This window comes from Melanaphis sacchari, unplaced genomic scaffold (assembly GCF_002803265.2).
Source record: "Melanaphis sacchari strain LSU unplaced genomic scaffold, SCAv2.0 Contig77_pilon_pilon, whole genome shotgun sequence".
In the NCBI taxonomy this organism is placed as follows: domain Eukaryota; kingdom Metazoa; phylum Arthropoda; class Insecta; order Hemiptera; family Aphididae; genus Melanaphis; species Melanaphis sacchari.
The window spans coordinates 1,450,915-1,463,062 of NW_020271547.1; the positions used below are offsets into that span (position 1 = coordinate 1,450,915).

The following is a 12,148-nucleotide window of genomic DNA, read 5'->3' on the forward strand; positions in this document are numbered from 1 at the left end:
ATTATAGTATGATGAAACAAAAATGACGTAAAATACATCGAGAATTCGAATTTTTAATACAAAATATGATTACATTTTTTTTGTTGCGAGTGTTCGACTTTTTTTAAATACAGATGAATAATAATGGCAGCGTCATCTATCGCCACTATCATGTTTGACTTGAAATAAATGCATGTTGAAGCGACCACAGCTGTAGCTAATAACAGCTACTAGATAACGCTGTCATAACTGTTTTTTTTCAAATTTAATTTTCTGATTTATAAAATAATTATTAAGTTTAATTAACATGTTTCTTATGAGGAGGACGAAAAGCGATAAAGATACTAGAGACTTACTAGTGTTACTACATAATACCTATATAAACTGCTTATATAAACACGAAAATGTCAAGTATTTACAATTATTTGTTTATAAATTATAATTTATAAGTAACAAAAAAAAATAAAAAAATAAATATTTTTGAATACTAATCTTGACTTTTGAGTAAATTTTTAATAGTGTTCTTTAAATTTTTTTTATACTAATTATTTTGAAAAGTAAGTACTTGAAATTTTTAATTTTGACCTAGAAAAGTACTAATTAATTTCACTTTCTTACCTTTAATATATTTAAATTGAAAATTAAAGCATTTTTTCTATTTCAAATCGTGTAGACATATACAGAGATATAATTATATAACACATCATTGTAAATTAATTTATTCAACGCCCCACTCAGAATTTAAAATATTTAATTGTTATTAAAAATATACTAGCTAAATAGTAAATAATAATTTAAAATCATTAGAAATCTTCACTATTCAATAAATTATTTATTTATAGTTGATACAAATGTATCGTGCTCATAGAAAAATATAAACAACAATGATAATTTTATATCTAGTCTTTTGTCATGTTTATAAATTATTATGTATTGAATAATAAATTGTTTATTATTTAATGAAATATTTAATATGTATTTACTACATTACTACATGATATAATATAATATTTATATTTTATGTACAATGAAGTGTGTACTGTGTATCGTACTTATAAATTAAAAAGATAATACAATCACCTTCATTTTTCTAATAAAACCCGCCAAAATTATTCATGGTAAACATGGTTTGTTGTGTAAGACCGTGGTCTATTTCCACTATCTTACAGACGCGCAGAGCCAGTGATAAGCACTTGTCCGAAAAATGATATGAACACCATAGAGTTACTCTATGCTCCATGTACTGAGACTACAATTATGTGTTCATTTTTATCTCGTACGTAATTTGTTGGCACCACTGTAATTTTTAACAGTGGTATAATATGTTTGGTCGTCAGACTGAATGATTCGATAACCCCCTCCTTAAAACTGGTATGCTCTGAAGCGGTTTATGCTCTTGCCGGAGAACTCTGGTTACATGTTATAATCTTTTTTGCTCGTGCTTGTTGACGACAACATTACCAAAATGGTGAGTACACTATTTTATTTTCGATTTTTATCCATTCTGATCGCAATGGGGTCCGTCCAGAACAAAAAAATGTTGGACGCGATCGCTACTAAACGCGTCCGTCTACTGAAATCTGACGGCACCTCGTTCGTTGACGTACCTTTCGCAGTGGGTTTAGTCGTTAATTGACGATTAATATTTTTCAGTCTTTGGTCATCCCAGAAAAATTCCAGCACATCTTGCGTATCCTCAGCACCAATATCGATGGCAAACGTAAAGTTATGTTCGCCATGACCGCCATCAAGGGTATTGGTAGGCGGTTTTCCAACATTGTGTTGAAAAAGGCCGATGTCGACCTCAACAAAAGAGCTGGAGAATGCACCGACGAAGAGGTTTGTATGATTTGTTATTTAGTTACATTTGTCAGATCTATCTGTATTTAATTTTACCTATTTCCGTTGAAGACGGTTGCAAACGTCTTTGAGAATATTGCGTCAATTATTTCACGTAGTACTATTATATGTTTGCTAAAGAAAATGCCTTGCAATTACCAAGGGCTTTTGGTGGACTTTTACTAAGTGGCCCATGCATGTGAAGGAATAAGTTCAATAGTTGGCAATCAAATATGATTTTTGGTCATTGTTTAAATAATGAAATTGTCAAGTCTTCATTACATATTATATTAAAATTTAGGTTTTCTAGTATTTATCTTTTATTCTGTTTTTGGAACCTATATTGTTGATAATTAGCTCTGTATAAAGAGTCCTTATTGCACAAATTGAGAAATTTTGCTTGCTAATATCTGTAATGCTAAATGGTTGAATTGTGCAAAATTAAATAGCACTGTTTGTTTTGGAGTTATTTATTTATTTTTAATTCTTACATTTGTGTTTACAATGTCCTATTATTAAGTATTAAATAGAAACATATGTAAGTAGGAAATTAATTCAAATCTTTATTTTCTGAAATTTAGTTCAATGCACAGTAAATTATAAATATTGTATTTATTTCATTTTTAAGTAAATGCTGCAAATTATGTGCTAAACAAAAAATCTTCATTAGGATAATATAAATGCAATTTATTCATTTGATATTCTATCGGTGAAGAGACAACAAACTATTGTTATTTTAATAGAAATGTACATACTTAACCACCTGTGTATAATGTGATAAAATTAAGCATAATCAACGGTTCATTATGTTAGTATGTAATGAAATTGGTAAATTATGCAAAATTAATTATTTATATATAAATCTATTTAGTAAATTCTATTTAATTGCGATTTATTAAGATTTATTTTAAATACATAACTACAAATTATCATTTCTATATTGTGTCAACAGTATAATGATTTGTTACTATTATGAATCTATTTTAGGTACTTAAAAAAGCATATTATTTATAAATTTTAGTTAATGCTTAGTATAATATATACTAAAAATATAATCAAAAATGTTATTATATCTATTCATGCACTGTTTTTAAATAACTGTACATTTATTTTCTTATTAAATGTCAAGAAATCTGTGCTAAAACAATAATCTACATTAGGATAATATAAATGCAACTCATTCATTTGATATTCTATCGGTGGAGAAACAATAAAGTATCAATATAATTTTTATTTTACCATAAAAGTATTGTGGATTATTATACAAATATTTTACAAATAATGCTTTTTTTATAATTTTAATCTTTTTACTGTTATGGATTCTTGTCACTTATTATTGTTTTTTGTCTATAGAATAAAATATACAAGTATCATCTTTGTAATCATACCATAAATACATATTTATTTACTGTGGTTTAACTTTTTTTCTATTAGAAATTTAAATCTATATTATATATGCTATTTCATTTTTTTATAAAAAAAAAAAAGGAAATAATTTAACAGTGATAAAAATTTTCATCAAAAATATTGTTTACACAAACACTTCTTAAGAATATAGTTTTTTTCTAAATTATATAAAACAGTTAGCGTTCTTAGATAATAAATTAATTGTCCTGTATATATGTATATTTATTTATATGTTTGTATTTTTGAATTCGCGTATTCAATGGTTCATTATATTTGTTTATAATTTAGTAATTCTTAATAATTGTATTTTGCTAGATATTTTAACTATAGTATTGTACAAAATAGTGTTAAAAAATAAACATATTTCGTTATAATTTATCTTGAATTTGTATTTAACTGCTATTTTAATGGTGCAAAGCACAATCAACGGTACATAATGTTTATATGTTATGGAATTGGTAAATTGTGCAAAATTGATCATTATTTGTAGAGATTTCTTGACTAATATCTTATGAATTTTGTCTAGTTTCTATTTAATTACATTTATTTATTTTTATATTTTATTCATTCAGTTTGTTTTGTTTTTGTATCAAAAAGTTAATATGAATGCATTTTAAATATTTATTTTACTTTTTTTAGGTTGAAAAAATTATCACAATTATGCAAAATCCTCGTCAATATAAAATTCCAGATTGGTTTTTGAACAGACAAAAGGATGTTGTTGATGGAAAATTCTCTCAAGTATGTAAATTTGTATTAATTTATAGTATGATTAAAATTTAATTTATATCATTCTTAGCAACGTTTATTTTTTTTATTTATAGCTTACGTCCAGTACCCTTGACAGCAAATTACGTGAAGATTTGGAAAGGTTGAAGAAAATTAAGGCTCATCGTGGTCTACGTCATTACTGGGGGTTAGTATATTTTATTTTATTAACTTAAATGAATAATTAGGTTAAATTAAATAAGTATTTCATTGCAAAATTATTTTTAAGAAATGTTAGATTTTAAAATAGATTAAGTTGAATTCAAATCTGTTTAACTCCTTAGACTGGTATGCCTTGTTTCAAATACAATTATTTATTTATTTTTATATACATTGCCTGTATTTAAATATAAGTATTCTGTGTTATTACTTCACTGTATCTCATTTTCATTCCTATTTTGTTACTTTTTTTATAATGCCTTTATAATATAATATTAATGTTTTAAAATATATTATGTATATAAATGTATTTTATAAATATTAATTTTTATTTTCTACCAAAAATGCTTATAATGATAAGTGTTTATTTTTGTGCCTAGGTTTTATTATAAAAAAGTCATTTTAATCTAAAGTCCAATAATGCAATATTATTCTTAATAGTTCAGAACTATTTTATTGTTTTAGTGTGTAATTTAGTATAATTATTAAAAAGTAAATTTTATTTATAGTTTGAGAGTACGTGGTCAACATACCAAAACTACCGGACGTAGAGGAAGAACTGTTGGTGTATCTAAGAAGAAATAAGTTAATAAAAGTGATTATTTTTATTCAAATTTTTAGTTGTTGTTTTTTACCTATTATAACTTCAATTTTTCATTCTATCCTTTTAAATTCTAGTGGATCAATTAATAATGTTAAGACATTTTCTTTTGAAAAAAAATATTCTTTGTAGTTAATTATTTACTTAGTTATTAAGTATGAGGTTAAAAGAGGGGTTTAAAAAATTACTTTCAAGAATAATAAGAAAAATCTTACCAGAAATAAAATTATACCAGTTATACTAGTTTTTGGCTATTTTCTTTTTTTATAATTCAAAATTAATATTGGTAGATTTGATTTTAACTTCAACCCATGACAATATTTTAACACTGATAGATAATTGACATTTTAAGTTTCTTCAATGTATATTGATAAAAATTTTTGTTTACAAGTTTGTAAATTTAATTCAAGGTTTTTATATAATTTTTGAGTGCAAATTATTTTGTAATTGTAAAAAATAAAAATATATATATTCTGAATATCTTAAGGGTATAAAATGCAATACAAATGTTCATGTTCTTATCCCTTATAATTATATAATTTTTAAAATATTATAGTTTAACATACATAATAATTAAATGATCGAAATTGGGAACTGCTTTGCTTACAGTAGACGTCTTATCACTGCGTGTGAAAAAGGATTTGAGCAGAGAGTTATTTAAATGCCTTAAACAGTTTATTTATAGATTTGTTAGATCTTTTAATTAAACTACTTACGAAGAAGCTTATTTTAAATTTTCAATCCTTAACTATACATGTTCTATAAAAAATTACTTAGGTTGTGAATTTTGTTAAAATTTGAACTTCAAATTTTATAAAAATGTGCTTTGTATCTTGAATATTTTTTAATAATCAGTTAAAACTGAAAAACCTTGAAGCTTGAATTACCAAACGAAATAAACCGAAAATATTTGTCTAAATAATACAAAAAGATTCAATATATTTTTTAAATGCTAATAGCAATATTTGTTGGGAATTTCAATTATGAAAACAATTTTTCAAAGAAATTTTCGTTTTTTCGAGGACGTCGTAATCGTCTGTAGTATTGACTTGTATTCATACTTGCGTACATCAGTAAATTTTCATTCAGAATCTATTTTATGATAGTTTTTGAAATAGTCAATTTGCTATTATCAAACTTAAAGGTTAGAAAATTATCTTGGGCATTATGTAGGCTTTTATTGATATTTTAAGTGAACCATAGCCAGTGGCGCCACCAGGATTTATTCGAGGGAGGTCCAAAAAAATTGATTTATCTACTATTTTTCTGTTCTTTCCTTAAATAACACATACATTATATTGTGTAATAAACAAAATTATATTGTTTGATATACATATTATTAAAAAGTTTATTGAAAAAAGTTTTCAAGCTTACATCTTTATATATTGGTACCTAATACCTATCATACTCTTATAACATATTTATAGTTATGTATAAACATAACTTTATAGGTATTAGGTAAAACGTATATTTGTACAATATAACATAATCTATACAGATATTTTAACTTTAAATAATTGATATTGATATCTATAGAATAGTCAATAGTACTTGCCGTATATTAAATAATAGTACAAAATTTATATATTTTCCAATCAATTAAGACAAAAAATATGTAGTTTTAATAGTTATATAAATAATTAATGTTAAAAAAATTGACACGACTAGTTGTTGGTGTAGTATATGTATTATATTTTTATAATGTATTGCTATAAACTCGATGATTTGATGATGCGAACCTGACTCATCCGCCCATATTATTATGGTATGTTAAATAATATTAGGTATTTTAAGGCCATTGAAGTGAGTTTGAGATGCTAATGCACTATATGTTATTATTATTGAACTGCACATTATTATTATACTACGTATGTCATATAGTGAGCACGTACACTCACCGCTATAAAATTGTAGGTCGATATGCAGCAATAGCCAATGTAGGTATTTACATAAACTTAAAGAACTAAATAATCCGCCTACTATTGGTGTATGTATATATTATATCATATCATATGATGACGTTATTCGCATATACTTTTATCTATTTTCGATGCGTATATCTTCAATGTTAGTTTATTTTTTTTTTGCCCGGATTCTCCTATTTATTATAATTTATGAGTATTATACTATCATCTATCCAAAAAAATGGTCTCGCATCTAAAAAATGTTATGCATACCAAATTGACAATTTTAGCCTATAAGATCTATTTGGTTATAAGACACTTTGTGCTGGTCCCAATGTGAGTATAAATGGCATCCATTGTTTAATGTATGTAAAAAATAGATACTAATAAAAATTATAATTTAATATAATAAAAAAAAGAGATATTTTGAGTCGGCAAATTAATAGGCGTACCCCCCTCCCATGAATTGTTTGGGACAGCCCTGGTCGTATAGTTAGTTCCGCTTTGTATAACAAGTCGATAAGCATGAATGTCTATAATAACATTTTAAGGTTAAGACTAAATATTTTTATATAGTTGTCATAAGTCAAAATTTTCCTTAAATTTTATGCTTATTTATATTATATAGTGATGTGACATAATGTCATTTGTAATTAATAAATCGATAAAAATTATACCTATACGAGTAAATTAGTCCATTTAAATCAAATTCAATATGTAAATTTAATGATAATTATTGATAACATTCTATACAAATATAATTATAATAAAAATAATTGTCATAATTCGTTAAATTATTTGTAATTTTATGGTAACACTCGTTATTATAGACTATAGTTTATTTTATTATATAGATACCTACCTAACTTACACGTTAAACTACTTACGTAAATATATTTTAGAACTTGTAATATTTACTGCTCGATTTACTGTTTATGAAAATTGTCATACATTTTTATTTTTTAACAAAATTTTTTCAATCTAGGTACATTAAAATGAACTAAATAAGTCTTAAGGAGGAGTGGAGGTGAACCTCACCCATCACCCGTACCATAAAAACCGTTAACGTAATTGAATAAACTGTTAATAGGTAATTGTTTTATTTTTTAAATATTAAAACAATTAATAGGGTTTACCACATACCCAGACGCGTATTACCCTTAATAATATATATCACTCCCTTCGAATCATCACTGTAGCGGTTCGTATTAATTAATTACTAACACACATATACCCGACAAGTATACTACATTCAGTCATCCATGATCCATCATAAAATCTTAGGAAACAGTCATATAGTAATATAGCGAGACACTAACGTTAACGTAGTGATTACTTATTACTGAGGTATAAGTATAACGGTCGGTATAAAAATAATAATATATACCTATACTGTTCTATACTATTTTTATTATATAATTTGATTACTCTTAGAATTTATTATCGTCAGATAAGATTAGCCATGATTATAATCTTAGTCCAAGAATTTAATTATAGTATTTTTTTTTTAATTAAAAAGTAGTGAAATCTGAATTTAAGAAAATATATTTAGTTTTATTAATTTATTTAAGGCATTTAAACTTAAAAATTATCATTAGCATATTTTCACGAATATTACTGAGTAGATATTTGTATAGGTACTTAATACTATTATGATTATTATATAGAGAGTGAAGAGACGCAAGGAATATTTTTCAGTATTTTCACATGGTGTGGAAAAAAGTCATTGCCTGACAATAATGATGTATTAATATGATTATATAACGTTAGTTATATAATAATAATTTAAAATTTCTTTGCTGTAATTTTATTTGTTATTATTATAATAATTAATTACATGAACTGTTTTATTTTTTTTATTCAAAATTATTCTCATTTGAATTTATTTATGACTCATTAAGGTAATAATATTTTATTATTAACATATCAGTATAGTATTAGCTAATATTTCAATTTTTTATAAAACTTAGTAGAATAAGTTATTTTTTTATCTATAAAAAAAAAATACTATTATGATTTTTACGGTTAATATTTATATATTCATAATTCTTTGATTTTATACGTAAAATGTAGATACCTATTTAGACTTACCTACCGTGTAAATCTTAACATTAAATATTTACCCGTATACAATTTAATGTATTAAATATTCAAATAATTTTAAATAGTTTATTGAAAAGCATGAAATATTATGTATTGTAGTTATTCGAAACTTGATATATTACAATGAAAATAATATTTCCAATACCTAGGTATCTAATTTTTTTTTTTTATATACGTAATATACCTAATATCCGAAGTTAATTCTATATCATAATTTTGTGGATTTAGTTACGTGCGCATAGTCGTGATGTAAAGTAACGTTAAGTGATTTTTACGGAAATTTATATTTTTCTATTACGACAAATGGGACTTTTAATTATAAATGCTTAAATAATTTTTATTGTCAGAAACACTTTTATCTATTAACATGATTTTGCAAGTATCAATAACATTTCTACCTAATATGACGATAATACATTATTATAAGGAAGTAGCTATTTCAACGTCCATTCTGCAGTATATATTTTACCGTTCTATACTCTAGTCTCTAATGATTGGTACAAAATTTGTAAAACAATTGTTGTTTTTTCGTCACCCCTGATTTGATTGCCGCCTTAATTTAAATTAAAATTATAACAGGAACGTCAATTCAGAAGTACATTTTTCCTATACGAGTATCTTAGATTTTTATGGGCTGGTTAGGTATTTGGTACTGATTAATTTTAGAACGTCTGAAATAGTATCTAGCCCAAAACATTTATAATTTGAAAGACGGACTTACATTAGGTTAGGTTAAAATCTTTAGGCTACTATTTCAGTCGTTTTAAAATTGGTCGGTATCAATTAACTACCAGCACTAACAAATTTAGGATGGAATAAATACACCTCTTAAATGACGTTCCTGTCACAATTTAAATTTGAACTGAGATGATAGTAAAATCAATGTTGTATAAGATTACAACTTTTTAATCAATATTTTAACTATTAAAGCATATGACTTAAATATGCATCGGATGCTGGGATAGCTATTTCCCCTCATAACAAACCAGTTGAACTTGGTGCAATTCTGAGTCATTTCCAACACCTTACTACCTTAGTCTATAGTGATAACCCGTATGTAATAGGTATCTGTATCCATTTTATTAATTAATAATAACTATATATACTTTAAAAGAACGACTCACCCGCATTGATGTTTCCGTCAAGTGTATATTGTCTACTAACTTTAATATTAAAATTAACGAAAACATGATTTTCGGAGTGTATATTTGCTATGTTACTTAAAAGACGATCAACGAAGATGACAATGACGCCCAAAAATAAATACTTTATGATATCTATACATTTATTATTTATTAATATAATTTTCTGTTGGAGTTTAATTATGTGGTCTTGCGTATAGACATATAGTTATACTTAATTAATATAATATCTTTTATAATTTTGTTTTTTGTTTTTCCTGATTGTAAAAATGTATTGGGAATTTTTAATTTTGACTTCTTTAAAGTATAAAACTAGTTCCAATTTCCTATCTAAAACGTTGAAAATTGAAGCATTTAAATGACTACTTATCGTGCACATATACATAAAAAGTTGTAAAATTAATACATTCATTGCTTCGCTCAGAATCTAAAAAAACATGTAGCAACAGGTATATAAAATCTTTTCACTAACATAACAATATTTTTTTGTTTCAAATTTGAGGGTATTTCACTTTTTTATATTTAGAACCAAATTTATCGATTCCTATTTAGAATCACTTAACTCGTTGACTTACAGATTATTAGAGTTCACTGCAGTATCTATCATTTATGTATATTGTCTTTAGTAAAATTAATTCGCTGTTGTGCATCTAAATTGTCTTATAAATATTTATTTATTTTTTCTTTTATTATAGGTCACATCAAATAGTAACTATGATATAATTTTAAACAAAACATTTTGAAAAATATCTATTTTTTAACGCGGTATGTTTGTTACGTGTTCATTATTGTCACAGTTTAAATGTTTTCGAATGTGTTTATTAGTATTTATACCGTTATTTTGCGCGTAATTCTTGTTTTAAAAACAAAATAGTCGCTTATTATACTAATTTAAACAATTATAATTTATCTTAAAAATGTAATGTTACGGACTTAATACATTTTCATTTTTATATTGCATAATATTTACACTTTCACGAAATTATATATCAATCCGTTTTAACATTTGTAAAATAAGTGTTTTAACTATAATAAGGAAAAGTCGAAGAGGTATTATTATATACACATTATAAATTATACTTATAAATATGACTACTTTCTTGTAATGTATGATATTTTAATGTAATGACAGCTTAAGGTTCGTAACAATTGGATTTTCTATTTAATCTTAAACATTGTAATATTATACATAAGTACCCAAAAATTCTAAATTATTAAGAAAATGGAAAAGATTATTTTGCTATTGAGAAAAAATTATGTATAGAAATTGGATGACTGCCTAGTTCATGAGCAAAAACTATAGGTAACTACTTTTAATCAGTAGATATCCACTACCCATTCAATAAAAAAATTAATTACATATTATTAATTAATAAATGATTATCTAAGAAAATAAATCATTGAAAATTGTAATTGATATCCCATAGTCCAACAATTTCGTTTTGTCTTTTTAGGTTCTATCACTGATTTACTCATGACAGAATAGTTTTTCGTATTTTAAAATTGTATATGATTTTAATTTTTGATAAGCGTAAAATTAAATGATAATACGACTATTAGATAATGATTATGTATTTTTGTATGGTATACATTATTATAGTCGAAGTATAATTATTAGTGAAGTATTTTGATGAAAAAAATCTAAATTTGTTTTGTAGTAAACCAGGGATTATATTATATATTGTACAGTCAGTAAGTATATACTTATCATTTTACTCTACATTTATATTATGTATTATAATTTATAGACAATCTAAACATTGTTATTTTAATTGTCTATTTTTATTTATTATTATTAGTTTATTTTAGTTTGAATATTCTACATAATAAATAATGTGGTATTCCGTTACAATTAAATTTATCGGGTAAATGAATATTCTTTTTTAAAAGGTTGTTGTTAAATATATGTAGATTATACTGGTTATAGCTTAAAACATTTTAAAATCTAAATAAAGTAATGTTATACATTTTATAAATTATTTAATTATTTGTTTATACGTTGTTGATGATTTTGTTGTTAAAAATTTTATATACTCAATATCATTAGGAAGTCGCCACTCGCTACTATATTTCATAAACTTACATAATACGTAAGAATAATGGTCATCGCTGCGTTACGTAATTTCCAGTGAGTGTTTACACTATCATGAGGATTAAAAAAATACCGTTCTATGGACCACTGTGACAGTGAATCATTTTGAAGGTCCTTGTATGTTTCATGTAAGTAGGCTTATATAGTTATGTGT

At 24.6% G+C, this 12,148-nt stretch overlaps 1 protein-coding gene across 1 annotated transcript; it reads left to right on the forward strand.

Moving 5' to 3' along the window:
* The first annotated feature begins 1,336 nt into the window (after positions 1-1,336).
* LOC112601331 (40S ribosomal protein S18) lies at positions 1,337-4,767 on the forward strand. The gene is made up of 5 exons (XM_025348888.1): positions 1,337-1,447; positions 1,633-1,818; positions 3,865-3,966; positions 4,050-4,141; positions 4,662-4,767. Exons 1-5 carry the CDS (start codon positions 1,445-1,447, stop codon positions 4,735-4,737), a joined length of 459 nt encoding a protein of 152 aa, XP_025204673.1. The 5' UTR covers positions 1,337-1,444; the 3' UTR covers positions 4,738-4,767.
* Positions 4,768-12,148: the final 7,381 nt, after the last annotated feature.

Excerpts from the sequence above, each read along its gene's own strand:
- LOC112601331 (XM_025348888.1), top strand. Across the intron at positions 3,967-4,049 it reads TTGATGGAAAATTCTCTCAA|CTTACGTCCAGTACCCTTGA; the intron begins GTATGTAAATTT and ends TTTTATTTATAG. Across the intron at positions 4,142-4,661 it reads GGTCTACGTCATTACTGGGG|TTTGAGAGTACGTGGTCAAC; the intron begins GTTAGTATATTT and ends TTTTATTTATAG.